This window comes from Eubalaena glacialis, chromosome 11 (genome assembly GCF_028564815.1).
Source record: "Eubalaena glacialis isolate mEubGla1 chromosome 11, mEubGla1.1.hap2.+ XY, whole genome shotgun sequence".
Lineage (NCBI taxonomy): Eukaryota > Metazoa > Chordata > Mammalia > Artiodactyla > Balaenidae > Eubalaena > Eubalaena glacialis.
In genome coordinates this window covers 93,658,548-93,683,116 of record NC_083726.1, presented here as the reverse complement: position 1 = coordinate 93,683,116, position 24,569 = coordinate 93,658,548, and the positions used below count along the sequence as shown (strand labels likewise).

The 24,569-nt window shown below is 38.7% G+C and overlaps 1 protein-coding gene across 7 annotated transcripts in view; it reads left to right on the top strand.

Annotated features, from left to right (window-relative positions):
* Positions 1–24,569, top strand: part of PPFIBP1 (PPFIA binding protein 1) — a 174,409-nt gene that overhangs the window by 98,198 nt on the left and 51,642 nt on the right. For all 7 annotated transcript variants that reach the window (XM_061206710.1, XM_061206709.1, XM_061206708.1 and 4 more), the window contains 2 exons: positions 10,071–10,169; positions 15,000–15,205. In XM_061206710.1, coding sequence (XP_061062693.1) covers positions 10,106–10,169; positions 15,000–15,205 — 270 coding nt within the window. In that variant the 5' untranslated portion in view covers positions 10,071–10,105. The remainder of the gene's footprint in view (positions 1–10,070; positions 10,170–14,999; positions 15,206–24,569) is intronic.

Sequence of the window (24,569 nt, the reverse complement as noted above, 5' to 3'; positions counted from 1 at the left end):
ATACAAAGCTACTGCTATCTGTGAAGCATAGTAAAGTGAAGCAAATTAAAACGAGGTATGCCTATGTGTGACTGCCACTGATGTTAATTTAATACAAATGCTTGTTGTTTCACTTCTTCTGAATTTAGCCATATATCATCACTGTCAGTGCTAACACTTTTCTACTTTCCATTTAATTATTTTCATCATTTGACGTGTATGGAAAGAGAATAAACCTGAACTGTACTCCCCACTTGTTGGGGTTCTCTTGCACATGTGTCACCCCTTCTGTCTGTGCTCCGTGGCTGCAGTTCCCAATTAAAGTACCATGTACACACCTATTCCCCAGAACCCCAGCCAGTGTGTCCTCCAGAGCAGTGCTTCTCCAACCATGTCTGGTGAAGGACTAGGGTTTTGTTTTTTTTGTTTATTTTTTCTTATTCCAATCCATCATGGATTCTTTTTTGTAAAATTCAATTTTAAAATCATTGGGTTTGGCAGCAAAATTATCATGTAATTGGATATCACAGCAAGGTCAAGTTGCTATAAAATTTCCTGAATACTTATTCTCAGTTTCTATACTTATCTCATAGTAGACCAATAACAGTTGGTGAACTAGCACCAGTTCATAGACCATGTTTTAAATAGCACCACTTTAGAGAAAGAAGTAATTTTCAGATGTTTTTGATCCAGTGTAAGATACACTTTCTTACATCATTATGCAGTACATATGCATGCATGTCCCTACAGACACACACACACACACACACGCACACACACACACACGCACGTGTGCGCATGTGTGCGCTGAAACCACTGGAATGTCAGCTCCCTAAAGGCAGAGTGATTTGTCTTTTTTGCTTGTCTTTTCCACTGTTCTGTCTCCAGGACCTGGCACATGGTAGGCCTTCAGTCAGTATTTGTTGCAGGCAGGTATATACATAAAACCAAATCAAAAGTTTCACAAAATAATATTTTTATTTCTTGTGAGACGTTCTGATGTCTTCTATTTTATTAAAATGTTGATTATAGTCTACTAAACTTTTTCACTACCTTTTAATCTTAGGGGTTTATAACATACTCCTTTAGAGGGTGCTTATATATAGGCACCTTGCCCATTCCCTCCCTTTCAGAGCTTTGTGGAGCTGTTACCCAGCCCTGGCCTCCTTAGGGGTGCAATTCTGGGTCTCACATATCCCAGAACTGCTTATCTCTTAGCCAGCGAAGACTAGGTTGGTAGACCTGGGTGGGAAAATAGGAGCGAGATGAGTCCTCAGGTTATAAGACCTAGAAAGAAGAGGTTAGAGAAATTAGAAGTTGAAACCTGCTCAGGCCCCCTGATACTTCTCCATCATATCGGGAACTAAGTTTGCAAACTCACTGGAGTAATAACATCATTCCAGAGTAGCACAATGAATTTGGTTCACCTACCTCTTGAAGAGCATGAAAATTCATTTTATGAGATTGTAGCTAGCAAGGGTGATAGCAGTGATCAAATTTATCTTAAAAGTTAAGGTGAGAAGATAGGTTTCTGGCCTGTGCAGCTAAGAGGAAGCTCACACTATTTGCCAAAAGAGGGAGTATAGGAGCAAGAATAGTTATGACATGACAGTGTGCATGTTTGAGGAGCTCCCAGGGCATATGCATTTGTGCTGCAAGCATTTGATGTCCACCACATGAGACACTGGGGGTGCAGAGATCAGAAATACAGTCTCTATTATCAAGGAGCTCACAGCGCAGTCAAGGAGACAGATACTGTAAAATTAGGGGTCTCATGAAGTCATACCCAGGATGCTCCGGGAGGGCTCAAGGATGCCTGAGCTGTCTTGAAAGTGTGTGGATGGATGGAAAGGATGCCTGAGCTGTCTTGAAAGTGTGTGGATGGACGGAAAGGATGCCTGAGCTGTCTTGAAAGTACGTGTCCCCGGGCTTAGAAGGGGTGGTGCAAGGAGAGAAGTGACAACACAGAGGTAAGAGAGCAAGGTGTGTTCAGAGAAGGGTATGCTGTGCAGTGTGAGAGGCAGGCAGGGGTGGGTGTCCTGGAGGTGGTATATAATTTGGACTAGAAGCATATGAGATAGGTGGTCCTGGTCAAAGTTGGTGGGCCTAGTCAGGGCATAATAGCTGTTTGATAAATACCTGTTGAATGAGTGAGAGGCATACTTGGGTTTTGGACTGAAATCTTACTTCTTGCGTGACCTTGGGCAAATCCATAATTTCGTGCAGTCATCATAATAGCTAATAATAGGTAGAGGGAAATGGGCCATCCTTTCCATTTATCGCTAGATCTTCAGACTTACTGACATTTAATACACATCAGTTTTTCAAATAGCAGCAACATCCTTTTATTCAAGAAGTAAAAGATCTTGGCTTATTGTAATGAACTTTTAAAATCAACTCCCTTCTTGTTATCATTCCTACATAACAATAGCATAGAGCCAAAAGGTTCCTTTCCTTTTATTTTGCCCTATTTTCCTTGCTGCTTCATTTATTTGAGTATTTAACCATCTTTTTTGGTTCTTCATTTTTGTGAGCAGGAGAAGTAACTCTTTCTAATACACAGTCATTAATATGCCCTCTTTTATGCTCTGCCTTACATCTCTCTGTGAGAGGCGCTTCCATTTTCTGAGCATATGTTTGTGTTTATGCAGGTGGTTAAAATAACAAGTACTTTCTTATTTGGTTTGTAAATATTTGGTGAGCCCTTGGTATGCTTGAGGTTATGATAGAAAAATAAAATATTTAAGCCAATTATATCAGGGTCAAGGGTGTTTGAAAATCCTATTGTCTGAAGATATGGATGAAAAAGTTTAAATATTTTATTATGGAAAATCTCAAATATATAAAAATGTAGACAGAATAGTATAGTGTTACCCTATGTACTTATCACTCATCTCAACAATTATCAAATCATGGCTTATCTTGTTTCATCTATATCTTTACTCTTATTCCCTTCTCCTTTATTATTTTAAAGCAAATTCCAGATGTCATACCGTTTCATCCATTAATATTTTGCTCCTCTCTATTATTACATAAACATTAAAATAATTCCTTAATATTGTCAAATACATGGTGTTCAAATTTCCAGTTATATCATCAATATTATACTTATTTTTACAGCTTGACAAACTTTTTACATGTGTGTTGTAACATTAGATGTCACCCCTGCTGCCAACATCCCCACTCTTTTCAACACTTCCCCTGCCCCCTCGACCCCCATGTCTTACCATGTTGCCCTTTTCAAGTGATTCTGAATTAATTTTCTAGGGATGTTAGAGAAGACTGCAGGTGAAAGGATTTGGGCTAATACAGTGTGGAGGAGGAAATACGTGATGACAGATACATAGCAGAGAACCAGAAAACAAGGAGGATTGCATAAGAATCTTAAAAAGTTCCAGACATAATGACTGAGTAGTTGAAGTTTAAAGGGAGAGATTTTTTTCAGGTTAAAACCTGAATTGCTTCTTCAGAGCTGTTATTTTTAGATCAAAAGTAGAAGCAGGAGCTGGGGAGAAGAGCTGTGCCCTTGTTTACCTTGGTAGCCAGTTCTCAACTCCTCTGGGTGGGGCTCGCTGTCCCGAGGGGAAAGAGGACCTCTTGTGCTCTAGCACAGTGACCGAGTGCATGTCAGAATCACGTGGCAGCTCATGCAAACCCTGCCTCTAGACTTTCTGACTCAGTAGATCTTGGCCCAAGGATTTACATCTGAGCCAGCTCACAGGGCATGCTGAGGCTGCTGTGGATCAGGCCCCACACCTTGAGAACCACTCCACAGTCCTTCCTACTCCAATTTTCAAGACATTGCTTTGCTGAGATTGTATTGCTGCCTACGTGGGAAGTCATCTCGCAATGATTGACATCCCTACTGAGCATCTTGGGGGAAAAAATTGGTGAGATATCTGTGGGTAATTTATATGAAACTGTATTGTTTTCATAATGACCAAGTAATAACTTGGTGCTCCACCAGCCTAGCTGAACGTGTGTAAACATTGTTTCACTGAAGGGATTTCTCCTTTTAAGTGTCTTAGTATCCATCTCTGGGCATGGAATTCGAAGTTCTCTTTCAAACTTAAAACATGTTACCTAAGGAAAGCTGAGAAAGTTAGGACAAATGTCATTCTCACCAAAGTTTAGAAACAGACTTTCTAATTTTCTTACAACCAACCTTCCTTCCTTCCTTCCCTTTCCTTTCCTTTCCTTTCCTTTCCTTTCCTTTCCTTTCCTTTCCTTTCCTTTCCTTTCCTTTCCTTTCCTTCCTTTCCTTCCCTTCCTTCCAGAGAGACTGGGCAGCTGGCCTGACCTAAAACATCAGTTAGTCAGCAACCCTGTAAAAAAGTATGGTTTTCTGCCAGTGCTTTAGCCACCACACCCATTGCTGAAACATTCCCTGATACTTTACCTTATTCAAATCTGCTTTAAATGGATCCTGGCCAAGCTTGAAGTATACCCAAAATATGCTTTTACATTTTTTTTTAAACCCATACTATAAAATATGAATGTTACCTCCAGGAGACTGCTTTTCCAAGACTTTTCTCAACTTCTTTTTCTTAAACTATCAGAATAGGAAACCACTAAACTGAGGACTCTTGCAAGCAGAGCTGATCTCTGAAACAAATCAGGGGTTTCTCCAGTTTGAACTACAACCTTGCAAACCCCACTCCTTTGTTGTTGTTGGTAGTTGTATTTTCTGGTGCCTTTTCCTTCAGCAAGTCATTCAAAGAAGTATGTATTAGCTATTTACAATCCAGAAATGAATCTGGTATCGTGTGAGAATTATCGGATGATAAAATTTTTACTTTCTAAATGGTTTTGACCACCTAAAAGATGAAATTGTAATCAGCAGCTTTCTGGGTAAGCAAAGAATTAGAACAGAAGAAACTGGATATTCTGAGTTTTATTTTGGATCTTAGGTGCATATAATTGGATTATTCATTATCCTTTATTCATGATATATTATCATTATAAGGCCATGCATAGCCTACTTATATTCATCCATTTTTTTATTTGGTTCCTTTAAAAATATTGTTTTATTTCTAATTTCTAACAACCATTTTGAATCCTAATTTTTAAAATTTGAGGTGAAACTTACATACAGTGAAATGAACACATCTTAAATGTATTTGATGAGTTTTGACAAATGTAATAACTTGTATAACCAACACCTCCATCAAGATATTGAACAGAAAGCCCCCAGTATCTCCTTCAATCATTCACCACTTCCTGCAAGTAATTCCTACTTTCTGTCACCATAGTTTACCTATTTTTGGATTTCACATGAAAGGAATCATATAGTACGTAGTCATTTATGTCTGACTTCTTTGGCTCAACGTAATGTTATATGTATCCGTCTTTTTCACTGTGGAGTACTATTCCATTGTATCAATATTAAGTATGTGAGAATGCCCAGGGGAATCTTCCTCTCAGAAATGTTTCTGAGGATATAGGAAAATCTTTATAGAGCATGGGATTTTCTGAACCCTTTTATTTAGCCTTTAAAAATACTTTGACCCAGGCATGAAAATTGATGTTGCCTTATTAACACAGATGCTCGCGAAGTGAGGCTGCCTCTAAAGTAGCTTAAGCCATGGGCAAGTCAGACTTTTAATAAATATGGAAGCTCTGTTCTTAGCTTTAGTGCTTTACCACTTCAGGTTGCTGTTCTTATTCTTCTATATAGTCCTTTAATGCCCATTTCTAATTTATTGAGACTTATTTTGTGGCCTTGCATACATGCATGGCCTGTCCTGGTGACTATAACAAGTGGATTGAAAAGAATGTATGTTCTGCATTTGGATTTTTTTTTTTTTAATATTTGTTTATTTATTTAGCTGCGTTGCATCTTAGTTGCAGCACGCGGGCTTCTTTCTAGTTGTGGCTTGCAGGCTCTAGAGCGCGGGCTTAGTTGCCCTGCGGCACCGTATCCCCTGCATTGGAAGGCGGATTCTTAACCACTGGACCACTGGGGAAGTCCGTGCATTTGGATGTTTTGTTCTATAAATTCAATTAGGTCAAGACGGTTGATAGTGTTGCTAACATCTATATTATTACCTGAATTTTTTCCTACCTTGTCTGTCATTCTAAAAGAAGGTTGAAAAGGAGGAACAAATGAAAGATGGGACAAACAGAAAAAAAAATGGCAGGGCAGTAGACTTAAATCCAACCGTATCAACAATTATGTTAAATATAAATGGACAGAATTTGTGTAATTCTCCCTTAATTGTGTCAGATTTTGCCTCATGTCATTTGAAGCTCTGTTATTGTTGCAAAAACATTTGTGATTGTTAGGACTTCCTGATGAATTGACTCTTATCATTATAAAATACCCCTCTTTCTTTCTAGTAATACTTCTTGATTGGAAGTCATTTTTCTTATATTAATATAGCCACTCCTCCTTTCCCAGGCTTACTGTGTCTTTGGATTTAAGTAGTCTGACTATCTCTGGCTTTTATTAATGTTTATTCAATTTATACTTAACGTAATGATAAATTATATGATTGAGTTTGTCTACCATTTGCCATTTGATTTCTTTTTCTCCCGTCTGTTCATTGTTCCACCTTTACTGCCTTCTTTTGGATTAACTGAGGATTTTATTAGTAGTCTATTTCATCAACTCAATTGGCTTTTTACTTTGTCTTTTTATTTTATAGTTTTAATGGATTATATTATATATTCTTATCACAGCCTGCTATGAATTAGTGTTAAACATCTTTGTGCATAATGTAAGAACTTTACCCCCTTTTATCCACTGAGCCATTAAGACTGTGATTTTTTTCATAGGCCCTAACCACTCTGCATCATGTGGACGGGGGAGTGCCCACAAGTGAAAAGATGTATAAATGTGAATCTCACTCATTATGGTTCCCTTTACTCAAGAGCTGAATTCCCCACAGTTTCTACCTGCTTCTGGTCACTCTCCAATTTCTTTAAAATTGTTTTATATGTCATCCAGTGTTTTGTATTGCTATTTGTGGGACAGTGAGTCCAATACAATCTATTCCACTATTATTAGAACTGGAATTCCCATTTTGTCATTTTTAATAGTGTAATAATAACTTTTGAGTCCATCCCTAATTCAAAAACTTGACAGTAACCTTCATTTAACTTTATAACCCTTTTTCCCATTCTGTCCCTCTACGTCCCTGGCTTAAGGCAGCCATCATCCTGAATTGTGTATTATCATTCCCTCTTTTCTTTTTGTATAGTAATATTGAATCTATATGTATTTCTAATATATGTGTGTGTATTTATATATTTGTATTTAATTGTTTTTAACTTTATAAAAAGTCTTGCTGAATTTACCAGAGACTTACTTTTTTATTTGCTTTTATATTGCATAGATTTGTCCAAACTACACATGCATTGTTTTAGTTTATTTTGAAAACTGTATGCAATTACATTGTGTAAATATACCAGTTTATTCATCTTCTCTCACATTGATGGACATTTGGGTTGTTTTCACGTTTTTGTCCTTGTGACAAGTCCTACTATGAACATTTGTGTATTGCTCATGGTTGTATACCTTGGGGTAAATATTGCTAGATTGAAAATGAATGTAAATGTTTAATTTTAGCCCATTTTACATTCCCATTACCATTCTGTAAGAGATTCTGTGCATTCACATCCTTTTACAGTACTTGGTACTCTCCAATTTTTTTGCCAGCTGACTGGGTGTAAAATGGTATCACATTGTTATCTTAAATTTCTTGACTATTAATAACATTAAGCATCTCTTCAGATTTTTATTGGTTGAAAGTGTTTCCTCTTCTGTTATATGTCTGTTCATGACTTCACCTCTCCCATTTTTTTAATCAATTTGTAAGAATTCTACACTTGGAATACCAGTGAACTACCACCTATATTTAACTAATTTTAATTTATTAAAGAAGTCTTTGACCTTTGAATCTGTCATTCTTCCTGACCCTCTGATCTCCTGAGGATAACTGCTCGATTTTTCTCCTTTAGCACCTACCACCTTTGCCATATTATATACATATTTATTAATTGTGTTTACTGTCTGTCTTGTCCTTACTGTTACATGTAGGCTGCTATGTGATAAGCATAGAGATGAGAGTAAGCATTTATAAACTTTTATAGCACTTTAGTATTGTCATATTTTATTATATTAAACAAAGACTTGGTCTCTAACAAACTGGACATTTTTTAAAAAATTAGTTCTTCACCACCATTTTGAAAAGCATGGCCTAAGTTCTCATACGTCCACGTCATAGAATTTGAAAGGTACATTTAACAGAATAGAGAAGAAATAGATAACAACCTGTCTTTCTTGGAAAAGTGTTCATGCTCTACACAAATTATAGTTGCCAACAAAGACGAATATTTGTTTTTCTAAGTTAGTGAGGTGATGAGAGCTTTTCTAACGTGAGCATTATTTTATTTTATCAGCATTCCCCATGTTTATAGCTGAGCCTGGCATGTGTCTGCCTGTCTCTCTTTTATATATATATATAGATAGTATCTATCTAGATACTATCTAGAGCTCTTTGAAGTTCATCTTTTAAAATGAAAGGGAATGTAAGCCACTTAATAATATAAAATTCAAGGACCATACACTCTTTGGCTTAATCCTTTGTGTTCTCAATTTTCATGTTTTGAGGTTTCCAGCCTGAAGCGTGATCATTAAATTTGTGCCCCATCTCTCTGGACTGTGCACTAGCTAAATGTGAAAGTAGATTTTTGAGAACTCCTAGGTTCATAACCTAGCTTATTAACCCCCTGATTTCTGGGTGACTGTAAACGCATGCCTTGGGTATTTTTGTGCTGTAGTATTTCTACATAAAATGGTAGTGATATTTTATACCTTCTGAAGGGAGTAAAGTTCTGGGAAATTCTTAGATGAAATCTATGAATACTATAAAATCAAAGTAAAATTTCACAATGATTAAATGGCATTTTATTAGAGTGAATGCACAATAGAGAACTGATCTAAGCAGCTGTTTATCAGAACTGCAAATATGTTCGTAAAAATAAAGTGGTAAGACCTGGTTACTTGGAAACAGAGGGCAAAGGTTTCTTTTAAGCAACATATCCTTTATTTCCCAGGTGTTTGTTACACCACAGTATCTGCAAAGTAGCAAGAGCCTTACTTAGGTCTGTTGGGAGAATTTATACGTGTGCTTAGCTGGTACCTGAAATGTATTAATTAATATTGAAAGTCACATAATTTGCCTTTTTCCTGTTAATGACCAAATTTTTTGCAAGGATAATTTCAATTTATTTTTTAACTGGTAAAAGAGTGAGTAGATTGTGACACAATTTCAGCCTAAACCTATCTGTGAGATAGGATCAGAGAAACAAAAATTTAATATTACAGTGGAAATCAGACAGACCTAGTTTAAAAACTGGTCTTTGTAAACTGGTTTTTGTTATACTTACTTGCTGTCTTTACAGGCAAAGATCAATAAACATCTTTGATCTCATTTATAAAATGAAGAGGAATTTATGCATTTTATAGGGTTCCTCTCATGATTAAGGATTATGGATAATTTATATTAATGTGTTGGAACCACTGTAGGTACTCACTCAATACATGATAGCTATTGTTATGTTGCAAAATACCAGTAGATGTGTATGTGCTTATTATATATGTTCCTGAACCGTTTTCTTAGACAAATCTTACGGTAATTCCCTATTGCGAAAAAAAAAAAAATTAAAGGCAAAATTGAGAGAGCAGAGATTAGGTGGGGCTGGTGCAGAAAGAACAAGTCTTATCTACGCAGCATCCCTCATGGCCCTGAGCAAAGTTCCACAGCCACCTCTGATGCCCTCACAGAGACCTAGAGCTCTACAGAGTACAGCATGGAAACCATCCTACTGGAGTTTAAACACCGTGGGTGCAAGAACTGCATTGTACTTATTTTATTAACTGATCAGTTATAGCATGTGGTCCTGCAGTACAGTAGGCAGATGATTGGTCATAGTTTGTTAAATGATTCATTTAATTCAGCTCTAATACGTCACAAATTCTCTGTATTTGACTGCTAGGTGGAGTTATAATTTGATGTTGAATTATTAAACCTGCCAGGAAGCATGTGTCATTTAAGGATGTAATGATAACGTCATTATTTTTTCAGATCTAGGTTGGAATTTGCCCTTGACAAATAGCAAAATGATGAGTGATGCAAGTGACATGTTGGCTGCGGCGTTGGAGCAGATGGACGGTATTATAGCAGGTAATCTGCATCCTCTAGAAGATGCAATCATGACATTTGCTTTGCTCTCTTGGCTTTTTTATTACAACTCTTTTATTACCTCTCCACTTTCATATTTTCATTTATTGTCTCTCTCCAATGCCTTTAGGTTCCCCATGGTTTCATCTTTGTCCCTGTTCTCCAATTTTTGCTGGAATTATTCTTAAATGTCAAAAATTCTAGTACCATCCTGGGCTTCTGATCCAGGATAAAGGTGATTCTGGTCCAGATAGTCTGTGGACTGCACTTGGAGGGATACTGCTCTACCCAGTATCCAGGAATGTTTTGATCTTTTCCCTTGAATTCCACATTCACTTTTCCACCAATGACTCTCACATCTATTTATTTTTCCAATTCTTTGCTATTCTTCAGGTCCCTATCTCTACCAGCCAACCAGATACTCCCCTGAAATGTCCTGTAGACACATCAGTGTCATCATTTAAAACATTAAGCTCATTATGTGTATATGTATAACTGATTCGCTTTGCCGTACACCTGAAACTAACACAACATTGTAAATCAACTATACTCCAATAAAAAATTAAAACAAACAACAACAAAAAAACCCATTGAGCTCATCTTTCCTCAGAAGCCCCTCTAGTTGTCTTTGTCTTGGCTAATTTCATAGTCCTCCATCCGTACAGTTTCCTGAAGCAGAAGTTTAAGTCATGCTAGACACTTCCTACATGTTCCCCCACTTAGTTAATCAAATTCTACCAATTCTACCTCCTACCAAATTCTGCTGTTCCCTCCTCTCTAAAATCTGTCCTGTCTGTGCTACCATCGTCTTGCTTTATCTAAATAACCCTCTCACTTGATGTCCCTGACACTCTGGCTTTCCTGCTCTAGTCCATCCTTTTCCAGACCACCAGAATCTTTTTTCCAAAATGCCAATCTGATCATCTTCTTTTTAAAAAATCTTCAGCAATTCTCTATTATAGAAGCTGAGCAAAAGCAGTCGACTATCATCTCCTTGTTTTCTCATCATAACTGAGGGGACTGACTAGTGGATGAGCCCTTTTCACTCCCTCGCATTCCCCAGGAGTGGTGGCTGCCTAAGGGCTCATGTCATATTTTGTGTTTTGTCTCAAGAGGAGGACTTTCATGTATTTAGGAACCAAATACAATGAGGAGATGTCTGAATGGGCTTCGGGTGGGCTTGTCATGCACACACCTGGTGGTCAGGGTCAGGGTACAGTTGGTCTCTACCAGCTACCAGGGTCAGGATATAGTTGTCCTGGCCCCAGCTCCTTTGCTTTTCTGCTCACAAGTTGGACTCTACTCTGCTTTGGTGGTTTGAAGAAACCAAAGGTATTTTCCTCTTCAGAAGGTTCTTCTCTTCAGGGAAGTGTCATGCGTGGTTTGACCTCCTTTGTTATACTTCTATGTCCTGGAGACCCAACTTCAATTGGACCTCTTTTGTAGGTTAGACCACACCTTGAGTACTGTATTCGATTCTTAGAAAATTATTTTCAAAGTGTCATTGGCAAACTAAAACTTACCTAGAGAAGGTAAGCATGAAGGTGAAGAGTTCAACAAACTAAGGAACTGGTTATGTTTAACCTAGAAAAGTGTATTCTTGCTCAGGGCATGATATTGGGCTGGCCAAAATGTTCCTTCAGTTTTTAAGTAAAAGTAAAAGACACATTTTTCATTTTCACCAAGAACTTTATTGAACAACATATTCACCCTTTTGTTCCACTACCTTCTGCCATTTTTCAGGCAACTCCATAATTCCGTCTTCACAAAACTTTTTATCTTTTTGAGCAAAGAACTGTTCCAGGTGCCTTTTACAGTTTGCCAGGGAATTGAAATTTTTTCCATTAAGAGAATTTTGTAAAGATCAAAATAAATGGAAATCTGAAGGTGCAATGTCTGGTGAATATGGCAGATGAATCAGAACTTCCCAGCCAAGCTGTAACAGTTTTTGCCTGGTCATCAAAGAAATATGCGGTCTTGCATTATCCTGATGGAAGATTATGCATTTTCTGTTGACTAATTCTGGATGCTTTTCGTCGAGTGCTGCTTTCAGTTGGTCTAAGTGGAGCCATACTTGTTGGAATTAATTGTTTGGTTTTCCGGAGGGAGCTCATAATAGAGGACTCCCTTCCAATCCCACCATATACACAATATCACCTTCTTTGGATGAAGACCGGCCTTTGGTGTTGGTTGGTGGTGGTTCATTTTGCTTGCCCCACGATCTCTTCCATTCCACATTATTGTACAGTATCCACTTTTCATCGCCCGTCACAATATGTTTCAAAAATGGAACGTTTCCGTTATGTTTAAGTAGAGAATCGCATGTGGAAATATGGTCAAGAAGGTTTTTTTTTGCTTAACTTATGTGGAACCCAAACATCAAAGCAGTTCACATAACCAAGCTGGTGCAAATGATTTTCAGTGCTTGATTTGGATATTTTGAGTATGTTGGCTATCTCGATCCACGTGGTGTAACGTTGGTTGTTCTCAATTAATGTCTTGATTTGATCACTGTCTACTTCAACGGGTCTGCCCGACCATGGAGCACCGTCCAGCAAGAAATCTCCAGCACGAAACTTCAGAAACCACTTTTGACACCTTCGAACAGTCACAGCACCTTCTCCTTACACTGCACAAATCTTTTTTTTTGCGTTTCAGTTGTGTTTTTACCTTTCTTGAAATAATAAAGCATAATATGCCGAAAATGTTACTTTTTTCCTTTCCTTCAATGGCTACACAAAAATTCACTAATTTTGATGTTTTTATTCAGTGCATGCTGATATGACAGCTGTCACATGCAATCTAACAAAATTGTTTCGAATGAGGTTAAAGACAACTAAGCGCTATTAGGGCCATCGTACGGAGAAACCGAACGAACTTTTTGGCCAACCCAATATATGCTTTTATTTTTTTAATTTAAAAAAATTTTTTATGTATTAACTTCCTTTTTAAAAATTGAAATACAGTTGATTTACAGTGTTAGTTTCAGGTGTACAGCAAAGTGATTCAGTTATACATATACATATATTCTTTTTTCAGATTCATTTTCATTACAATTATTACAGGATATTGAATATAGTTCCCCGTGCTATACAGTAGGTCCTTGTTGTTTATCTGTTTTATATGATATATGCTTTTAAATAGTTGAAGGACTATTCAACCATTTACTCTGTCACAATTTCAGAAAATATAACAACTAGAACCAATTCTAGGCTCTTACCAGAGGTTACATGTAACCTTACACTTTTAGTGAACCTCTAGTCAAGGAAAGTGGTATTCCCGGAACAGTAGTTGAGGGATTACATTTTACATATTCCACTAGATTGGTGTATTTGTTCCTCAGCCCTGGCAGGGCTTCAGGACCAACATTAGAGTTATTAAGAAAATCAAGATTCCCCAGCTCCCACCTCAAACTGAGTCAGTCAAAGCTTTGTGGGTAGGACCTGGATTTATATTTTCAAATTAACATCAGTATTTCTCCAACTGAAGTAAGAGGGAGAGAAGGAGAACTGACTACAAACATTTGGGGAATTTTTCTGAATACATATCTCTCCCCTCTCCCCACCTTGTTTTGTGATGGAGACCGAACAGAATAGAGGGTTACCGTGGGCTCATGTGTTTTTTAATGATATCATCAGATGATCCTAATACTTAAAACTGCTGGAATAGGACATTATAGTCGGTCTGGGTTTTGATGCTTTTCTGTTCTTCCTTCCTCCTGACATACTCTCCTGTATTTTTTCTGAGTTCTCGTCTCAACTTTACAGGGTTTCCTGTGGGGGTTGATTGAGACAGTTATGTGGCTCCATTAGCATTCTCCACTGTGCATATCAGTGGTCACCATCAACACAATTTGGTAGATGTTTGGTTCAAATCTTGTGGTCCAGTATTAGGAATATCAATGGAATGAACCAGCTGAAAGAGAATTCCTTTCCCCATTGTGAGAACTGGCCAACTGGAGAGAGAATTTACACATTGGCTCACCAGTCTCATCAGTTGTAAGACCTTCAGATTTGTGAGGTGATGGCCTAAATATCATAACTGTTGAAATTTAAATAGAAAGTTAGTATGTATATTTGATGGTATGTATATTTGATAGACCAGAAAATAAAAATCAAAGAGATGAAGAGGTGTATATGGGTGCTTTCAGAATGGGCTGTGAGTCAGTTGTATGGATTTAAGTAGTAGAATGTTTTCTCTAATAAGTAATAGAAAACAAAAAGGGCTGTAAGACTATGTTTTCAAGCTGATGTTATCAAGAGCATTTGATACTAGGCTGCAAACAAAATCGTGGCGGGGGGGATGTTTATACACACATGCACATACATATACAAATGTACACATGTAAATTATTGAAGTTCTTCAGAGGTTAAATTCTGGTCAGTTAACTGGGAGCTGGCCCTCTTACCTTTGAAATTATGCTATGCAATTTCCACCTCAATGTGCAGCTTATTTACAGGGCATTTAGAGTTTATGGTTTCTAAAATTTGTATTTTGGGCAATACATGGCTCCACCCAAACTGATCTACTACCTTCTTAGCCCTTGTTTCCTTGAGGTCAGCACATCTTACCCCAAAGCCTACCATACTCTTACTACTCCACACAGCTGGCCCCCCTGTTAGATATTTGATCATTGGTATTTATCATCAGTTGCATGGTTTTTATTATTTCACCAAATGACTATGCCTTGGAGAGGATTACGTGATTGAATTCTCTTTTCCCTGTTCCTTGTTTGGTCATTCCTCACTGTGACTAGACTTGCTTGCCACCTTCAGCTTTGGTATATTATCCAACATAAATTGCTCTCTCTGTGATTTTTTTTTTTAAACCTAGGTTCTAAGGCCCTGGAATATTCCAATGGGATTTTTGATTGTCAGTCTCCCACCTCCCCGTTCATGGGAAGCTTGCGAGCTCTGCACCTTGTGGAAGACCTGCGCGGGTTGTTAGAGATGATGGAAGCGGATGAGAAGGAAGGCTTGAGGTGCCAGATCCCAGACTCCACGGCGGAAACGCTCATCGAGTGGCTGCAGAGTCAAATGGTAGATGTCTGCTTGTTACAGGTCCCGCGCCGTGAATCTTCTGTTGCTTATTCCAAAATTTAGAACACAGAATAGCTGATCAGAACAGGAAAAAACAGTTATAGGGCAATAGGTTTGCCCTGATTTTATCCCTTAAGAGATTCCGATTCCCTTTTGACTCTAAGCATAGTTTTTTTGTTTTTTTTTTTAATTTATTTTTGGCTGTGTTGGGCCTTCGTTGCTGTGTGCAGGCTTTCTCTAGTTGGGGCAAGCGGGGGCTACTCTTTGTTGGGGTGTACGGGCTTCTACTTGCGGTGGCTTCTCGTGTTGCGGATCATGGGCTCTAGGTGCGCAGGCTCAGTAGTTGTGGCTCGCGGGCTCTAGAGCGCAGGCTCAGTAGTTGTGGCGCACGGGCTCAGTTGCTCTGCGGCATGTGGGATCTTCCCGGACCAGGGCTCAAACCCGTGTCCCCTGCATTGGCAGGCGGATTCTTAACCACTGTGCCACCAGAGAAGTCCCAGGATAGTTTTTTAAAAAGTGCTGTTAGTATACATTTCATGAGTGCCAGCTGGTCACCTGATTTTACCCATAAAAGTGGACTAGCTTTTCAATTGTGCTTGAATGACCTGCTGTGGCTTAAAAACAAATAGTCCTGTGAGGGAAAGAACCCTTGCACTTAATAGATGCTTTCCTGGTAATACTGGGAAGTTTACTGTAAAAGGACCCAGTAGCAATTCAAAATAGGGAGTGCAGTGAATAGATACTTCTAATAACAAGGGAGGTTGGTAGCAGTAGTTGATGTCAAGTGCCATCTAGTGGTTGTGGCAGTCATTTCAGTTCCAGTGCGTGAGTTAGGCTGTGGATTGGGCTTTAAATGGTGTTCTTATTCACTGAACAATGAACCTCTTTCTAGGCATCCGGCAGATCTGCCCTTTCCTGGGACACAGTGGTAAATACCGTGGTTTTAGTATGTGTTAAACACGTAAAATCTAAAGAATATCACAAAAATATTCAGAGGAGAAAGTAGAAAAGGTGTTTATTTTGTAAGTATTTAAAGGATATTCAATTTTTAGGAAGATGCATGAATAAGCCTAGAAGTTAGTTGTATCAATATTTATATAAAAGCTAATGAATATTGTATGAAAGAATCAAGATCTGTTTTTGGTCTGCGGTGGAAATGTAAGCTGTTTGCTTTGGGAACCTTAATAGTAGTACATCCTACGACTAAAGCATTTTCATGTGATGTGACACAAATACCGGTGCTCCCACCCAGTCCCATGCTGGACCTTCTTACCTTTCCGGCCAATATATTGTACCTTCCCATTTCAAGCACAAACAGTATGATCCATCTTTTAGTGGTGGTGCAGCTATGCAACCTTGATAGTTAGAGATATTTTACTTTTTATAATACACAGTGCCTCATTATTGTACTTTAAAATTGCTCTGCAAGTTTCTCCTCTAGAGATTTAAGTATCCAGGTTTGCTGATTTCTTTGGGGAATTGCTTCATGCTCTGAAACCAAACATTTCCTAGCATATTCCTTAGGCTATTTCTACTTCCTCTCTCACCCCTTCTTTACTCCATGTTTTCCTGACCATTCAGCACGTAATAGGAAAGGAACTTATGCTGGTAGAGGAACCCATTCCCAGCCAGCATCCAGAGGCAGCCAATGGCAGCCATAGCTTGAGAGTACTGCGGTTGAATTGTTCACTTGTGTCCAAAACATTTCCATTAATATGTGCTCAGTCTGTTCTGTTACAGTATTTCCGGAAAAGATTGAAAGCGGTGATGGTGGTATCTGAACCTAAATCATGTCATTCATACCTTTTTCAGAAACTTCCAGTGACAGTCACAGCTCACTGAGAGAAGCCAAAGTACTTGCTGGATTGCAAGGCCTTTAGGACTTGCTCCTCACTGCTTTCTGACCTAGTGTCTCATTGCACTTCCCCTCTTTCACTCCACTTCAGGCACAGGGGATTCCTCACTGATTCTCCAACATGCTGGGGAAACTGGCCTCAGGGCCTTTGCACTGGCTGTTCACTCTGCCTGGAGCCTGGAAAATGCTTTCCTCGGATATCTATATGGCTAGCTTTCTTGCATTCTCCTTTAAAAGTTGTGCTCTCAGTGAGGCCTTTCCTGGCCACCCTATCTAAAATTTCACATACTTATTCTTCATAGTACATCTCCCTGCTTAATTTTTTTCTAAAACTCACCACTTTCTTACGTCATATGTATTTGCCATATTTATATGTATTTTCTATCTCTCCAACTGGAATGGAAGCATCATGAATCAAAGATTTTTGCCTATGTTTAAAACAAACCAAAAGTGTATCGATGTTGCCTAGAACAATGCTTGGTATTTAGTAGGTGGTCAGTAATTATATTTGTGATGAATGATGCTCCATGAATGATAAGATGGCATATACATTTGGATGAACTGAGGTTATTTATTGTGTTAAATTTATTCTTTGGATGCATAATGGCTTGTTAATTTGTGTTTTTGGTTGCTCTCTATCTTAATATTTGACATTTTGAAGTTAAGTAGCCACAAAATGACAAATATTTTACATACCTTACAAAGATTCAGTTTTCATCCAAAAAATGACAATAAAAAAACTAGATGTGAGTCCAGGGAGGTAAGTTTTTGGAGGGTTAAACTTATTTATATTTGTCCAACTGATTTATATCTGTCCCCTCACGTGGACCCCAATCCTTCCAAATTACATGTGTTTTCTCAAGCACATAGAAAATGAAAAAATAAAAGAAGAAAGATAGCAAAGGGCAAAGCCCAAAGCAAGAAGGGGAGAATGGGAATGAGTGTTTGGAATAATAAAGGCATAGGTGTGACATGAATAGTCAGAGCTTACCCTGTAGCAGACTTTAATTTTAGATCCAACAGGTAGAGGGTCTTAAGGCTTGCAATTTAATGATTTGCTGATAGTATAGCTTTCTCCCATTTTAATATGTCAGAAGTTGTGATGTGTCTTACGATCTTAAAAGAGGTATCCATTATACACGTTTTAGCTGGGATTGTTTCTTTTTTCTTTTTTTAAATAATAAGGTACCTAGAGTAGTCAAATAAATTCATGGAGACAGAAAATAGAATAGTGGTTGCCATGGGCTGGGGTAGGGAAGCATGAGAAGTTAGTATTTAATGGGTACACAGCTTCAGTTTTGCAAGATGAAAAGAGTTCTGTAGATGGATGGTGATGATGATTGCACAACAATGTGAATGCACTTAATGCCACTGAACTGTCTACGTAAACATGGTTAAAATGGTAAATTTTTATGTGTGCTTTACTCTAATCAAAAATTTTAAAATTAATAATTTGATAAAATTTAATGACATCTTAGAATTGGAGGAACACAGAATCCTACAAATTGTATTGTACACGGGATAATCATCAAAATAACGAATAAAGGAGATCCTGCCGTAAAAAAGCTGTGAATGATAAAGAAGGCAGGGCTGTAAATTGGCAGTTACAAACGCTGGCTCCAGAGACAGCAGACTTGAACTTTAAATGTTGGCTCTGACTCTTTGAAGCTTGTAGGATTTGGAGAAATTTTCTTAAGCTGTTTGTCTCAGTTTCCTTATCTGTAAAATGGGAGTGATAGTTTCTGCCACACAGGGTTATGAGGATCCCACAAGCTAACGTATGTTGAGTGTTTGTCAGTGAGCCTGGCGGAGGGTTAGTCAAAAAGGTAATACTGAAGTGTGGATTGTAGAGAGCAGAGGGAAATGTTTAACAGGACCCTTTGCAATGAGGGAAAGAAAGGGTTGAGTCCAGTTACAAGGGGGATTAGGTTACAAATTATTTCTACAGTTTACTTCTTTGGTAAAAGAGTACAGACATTTCACAGACAATGGGGAAGCTTCCACAATATTTTAGAAAAACTTATTAGTGATACTAGTTACGTAATTAAGATTTCATTCATGTTTAATGATGGCCAACTCGAGAGTCCATGTACTTGACTGACTGATACTAATCTACTCATTAGTGCAACTGGGCATTTGAATTTCTAACTATTATTTTACCCAAGCCATGAAGATCCCCTGGTTTCCTGTAGGGTGCAGGTTATTCCTTCACTACTGATTTCTGCTGCCTGTTCAATTGTTTCATATAATCAAAAGCTGGATAAGAAAAAAGAAAATAGTAACACTAGTAGCCTGTTAGAGTGAAGGGTATTAAATCTACAAGAATGAATTTGTTTTAATCAGGTAGCTATAGCCTTCTAGGAATGAATAAGTTTCTTTTAGGACTTGGAAGTTTGTCTCCTGTGGTTAAAAAAAATCAATTGAATACAACATATTTGTTCAATAACTGAGGTATAATTCTGTTTTGATTGTGAAATGTGGTGTGTTAACACAAATATTAATAATGGAGAATTATGTGCTTTATCAAGCTCAAAGTTTAAGAGAGCAAATAGAAAAATATGTCTAATTGTTTGAGCCAAGCAAGTAGTTTTTGTTTACTTTAGAGCTAACTCGATGAATTGCCCTAGAACATTCTTACAATACTTTTTCCAGTAGATGGAACTGAGGTTCATGACCTTGACCAGATCCTGAAACACCAAAGTGTCTGATCATTTGGCATTTTTAATTGTGAAGCAGTCTCAAAATCACCAGAAATTACAAAAAGGCAGTTTTCAACAAAGTGAATGAAAATACTGATGGTAAAAACTGCAAGTCAGGCACCATAAGCCATGAGATAAGTAGCATATAAAATGGGGGAAATGAAGTGTTCTTGACTGGCTTCTGACCTGTTAAATCATTATAATGCATTTCTACCTTTTCTCTATGTTAAAAGAAAGATAATATTAATCCTAAATGTACCTCGTTTAAATGCTTCTGTAAAAATAACAATGCTCATAATTTATTTAAAGAGTTCAGACACGGGGTATGTTCTCTCCAGGGCTGCTGGCTGTTCTTCCTGAGTCCCTGACCCTCAGCCACACAATCCATCCGCATCCCACCATCCTCTGATCCCTGCTGCCCTCTGGCCAGCTTCTCTTTTCCTGTTTGCCTCCAGGGAATGTTTTTTCAAGCCTTGGCAAACAAGGTACATCCTAAGATTGTATCCCATATGTGGTCACAATTATCTGAGTTATGCCACGTCTCACTGAGACATCCTGGTTGAAGTTAAACCTGTTTTTCCCTTAGGCTTCTGGAAAACTCACATGGAAAGGGTCCACAGAAACAGGAAAGCAAATGGACCAAGTCAGCAGAATTCTCCATCAAGAGAGGCCAGTGCTGTGTGAACAGTGAGAGAGGCGCTTTCAGTGGAATCCCAGGCTACCAGTAGTTGTTGGGATTGAATAGAAAGATTCCTCTATTCTTTTATGAAAGTGAGTTAAGAAAGAATAAGTGGCAAGAAAAATAGGGACAGCATTTTTTCTTGATCTCAAGTTCCCCTTCCCAAAGTAGAAGAGGTTCTTTTGCTAGCTCTGCATCCTGTCACATAGCTAGATTTTAATAAATATGAATAAAGGAATGAATAACGGGTGAATGAATGAATATGGTGCACTCCTAGAATAGGAGCTGGGCCTTAGTTTCTAGGGGACCTTCTGTTCTCCATCCTTCTGGGACTCAGGGGACTTTGGACTATACCTGTGACCGGGATAATGTTGCAGGCTCAACGTGTACCCCCTCCCTGCTACAGAAGCTTCGGGAGCACGGTGATGTGCATGAAAATAAGGCGAGGAGGGGTACAGCCCATCTTCTTTCCTCAAGAAAAGTGTCTAAAAGAACCGTTTAGGAGACACTAAAGCAGTCTATCTCCTCACCCTGTATTGGCTGTGGATGCACGAATGAGAGGTGCTGGCCTGCCCTCGCTGTGTAACAGGATAGCCATTGTATCTTGGCAATTAATATTTTAATTTGGCACAAATACCCCAAGGGAAGCTCTCTCACTGTATTTCTAATAAGACTGGCAGATGAAAGCACTTGGCATCTGCTGCTCTCCCCAGCATTTCAGATGTAGTTACATTTTTGGAGTAGTGAACCTTAGAGGCTGGCCTACTGCTGTGGTTTCTCTGGCTCCAGAGCACTGTTTAGTTAAGAAGATTCTTTCTGTCTCTGGGAAACAAGCACCGTGAAAATTAAAACCCAGAAAAACAAAACCTCAAAGCCGTAGTCTAATTTTGACCACATCTGTAATCTTGATTTGGAAAGTACAGAATATATTCAGGCTCATTCTGAGTTTCAGTCTTTGATGTACTTTCTGACAACATTGAATAAACTGATGTCTTTCTAGGAGACGGTCATGATTGGGCTTTTGGGATGGGATGAAATGTGTGTGAGGTTTATTTCCCCTTTTGGTTTTCTTTCTGAGCAGAGATGCTGAGATTTTGGAATAAATAGAGGGCTTCCTGAAGACGTCGTTCTTCTGAACTGCAATAGAAATTTAGGAAGGAAAAATAAGTGGGCTGTTTGCAAGACTGACCCAGAGTCAGAGGTACTCTAGTACACAGGGGCACTGGCCGGTTGGAGGGGATGCTCCACTGGCCCCAAATGGTAGTGGTGTTGCCCTGAGATGATTGTTGACAGCACAAAGGTAGGCCTCCCCACCCTAATTACACCACATCAAGTGAGAGGACAGGGCAGCAGAGCACCGTCTCTGCCTGGTGGCTTGATTTCCAACGTTATTGGTATAGTGTTCTTTGACTCTTGGGACAAAAGAGTATGAGATGCCTTATTGCGGTGTTGGACCCAAATGAAATATGACTGTGATATTTGTAGCTGAAAGATTCAAGTCTTATCTCACTCTCTCCTCCTCCTTAGTCTCTCCTAGGAGAGCAGGCAATAAATGTTTGCATGAGGTGGTAGAGATATAATACTGTGATTAGGACATGAAAGACCCTGTATTAGATATGTCTTTTGGTAGCTAAAGATAACATTTAATTAAAGGAGCTTGAGTGAACTGCACCTTCCCTTTTCTTTCTTTCTTTCTCTTTTTTTGGCCACACCATGTGGCTTGCGGGATCTCAGTTCCTCAACCAGGGATTGAACCTGGGCCACGGCAGTGAAAGCCCGGAATCCTAACCACTAGGCCACCAGGGAACTCCCCCCCTCCCTTTCCTTTGTTGATACTGAATTTTAAGAAATAGAATCATGAAATCAAAAGGGCATGGCAGTTTTTAAAACTATATATATTTACTGGATGGAGAGAGAGAGAGAGAGAATGAGGAGGGATGTGTGTGTGTGTGTGTGTGTGTGTGTGTGTGTGTGTGTGTGTGAGATAGTACTAGTCCAACTATTTCTTAACATTTGTTGTCCTTATAAAATTGGACTGATTTTCTTTTCCCTATTTTAATTTACTCACCATTCTGATTTGGGAATGTTATATTCAAAATGAGTTCTGTGTTATAAATAAGTTTAATTGTGGCAAATCACTGCTTGTATGTTGATCTTGGATTTTAACAGGACAACAGAACTCAGGAAAGAACAACAAACCAAAAATGAAGGTTGGGGACAAAAGAGGGCCAAGTGTAGGCTAATGCAAACCAACAGAACTAAGAAAATCAGAGGAAAACACAGCATGATACTTTCAGCAAAAATAACAGACAAAATGCTCCCACCTACCATGAATTAATAACTATTGCAACTGGGTGATGAGTACAAAGGGTTTCATCATTATAGTCTTTACTTTTATATATATTTGAAATTTTCTGTAAAAAAACATTTTAAAAAAGAGACCCACATAAGGCAAGATGTTAACATTTATTACATCTTTTTACTTGATTGTGTATTTATATTTGATGATTAAGGGGAAGTTAATATGAGAAGAAGAGCTTCTACTTAGATGGCAAAGGCTAAAGTAGATGGTGCTTGATATTACGTGTAGCACCTGCCATGTGAGGTCAGGCAGTTCACATTCTTGGGTATGGTTTCTGGCTAGCCCTAGGATTCTATAATTCTATGAGGAATCAAGCTTTGTAGACATTTTTCCTCCATTATGCCAGGAAAATCTGGCAAACACCATGGGTTCCTTAATTAAATTAAAGTATCACTGTTACAGCCCAGCTGCATCTCCTGCCCTGCCCTCCCTGATGTGCTACAGTCCCGCCCTTCCACACACCGTTAGTTGACGATTACATTGTTGAAATCCTCCAGTTGATTCCAATTTTGACTTAAACTTTCAGCTGGACTGAACATGGTCAACGTAGGGTTGCGTCATGAGTTGAACTAGAAAGAGTTATTCTGAAGGCGTCTCTGATTTTGAGTAATTTGGGCTGGTGTTCAATGTTTTGGATGTTAAATTGACTCAACAAAAGTTTATACCAAATATGTTTTTAATTATGAGCTTAGGGTTTTGTAAGCATCATGGGAGAATCAAAAGAAATGTAAGAGAGTTTCGTATTGAGGTACTGTTGGGAAGAATAAGTGACCAACTCGCGTAAAATCACTAGTAAGCCCTCCCTGGTGGAATATGATGAAAAGTTAATTGTGAAGTTCAAGACAAGACACAGAAGAGAAGTCGGTAGAGGAGAAGAGAATGGCACAGTATAAGGAGGTGGAGGAGGTGGGAACTGGCTATGAAAGATGGATTTCTATGAAAGATACAGGCAGAGAGGAGTGGGAGGGGGTACAGGGGTGGGCACAAAACCTTGGAGTAGATGTTGGAAAGGAGAATGGACGAAAGTTCATTGAGAGGAAGAAATTGATGAGGAGGAGGAAAGAGGCAATAATTGTAGGTCAATTCACAAGGAAACAGGAAATCAAGGTTCCAAAGTAGAGGCATGATAAGCTTTTAGGAAGGAGTTAAGGCTCAGTTCCCCTGAGACTGGCAGGAAGGAAGACAGGGAAGACGTAGGAGGCAGTACGTAATGTTGTGCGTTGAAGAAGGAACTATATGAGGGAGTTCATGCAAGAGGACCTCAATTACTGTCCATTAAAAAGGCTCTGAGGTCACCTCTTAAATGTGGTAGGAAGAGGCGGGTACAGGCTTGAGGGGAAAGGAGCTAATGATCATGGAGTGTGTGTACCAGGTGGTAGAGGAAATGTGAATAACAGTCTTACTGAGAAGGAGGAAGGCCAGGATAAAACCAAACATTCATTCATCTTTTATTCGTCTGATGTTTATTGAACACCTATCATTGTTCCTTCATTCAGCAGTCAGTTAGCAACAATCCTTCACTGCGCGTCAGATGGAAAGAGGAACCGACAGAGAACGCAGAGTCTGTTGGAAGAGAGAGACGCATAGGTAGCCAAGTCTAGCCTAGTCCTTTCAGTGTGATGCCTGCTGTAGTGAAGGTTCATCTGGATGCTGTAACTGGCATATAAGTGAACCGGCAATTCAAGGAAGACTTTCCAGACCAAGCCCCATTTGAGGTGGACCTTAAGGAATGAGGAACAAGGAGGAAAGGGTAGGAAATACAGTCTATG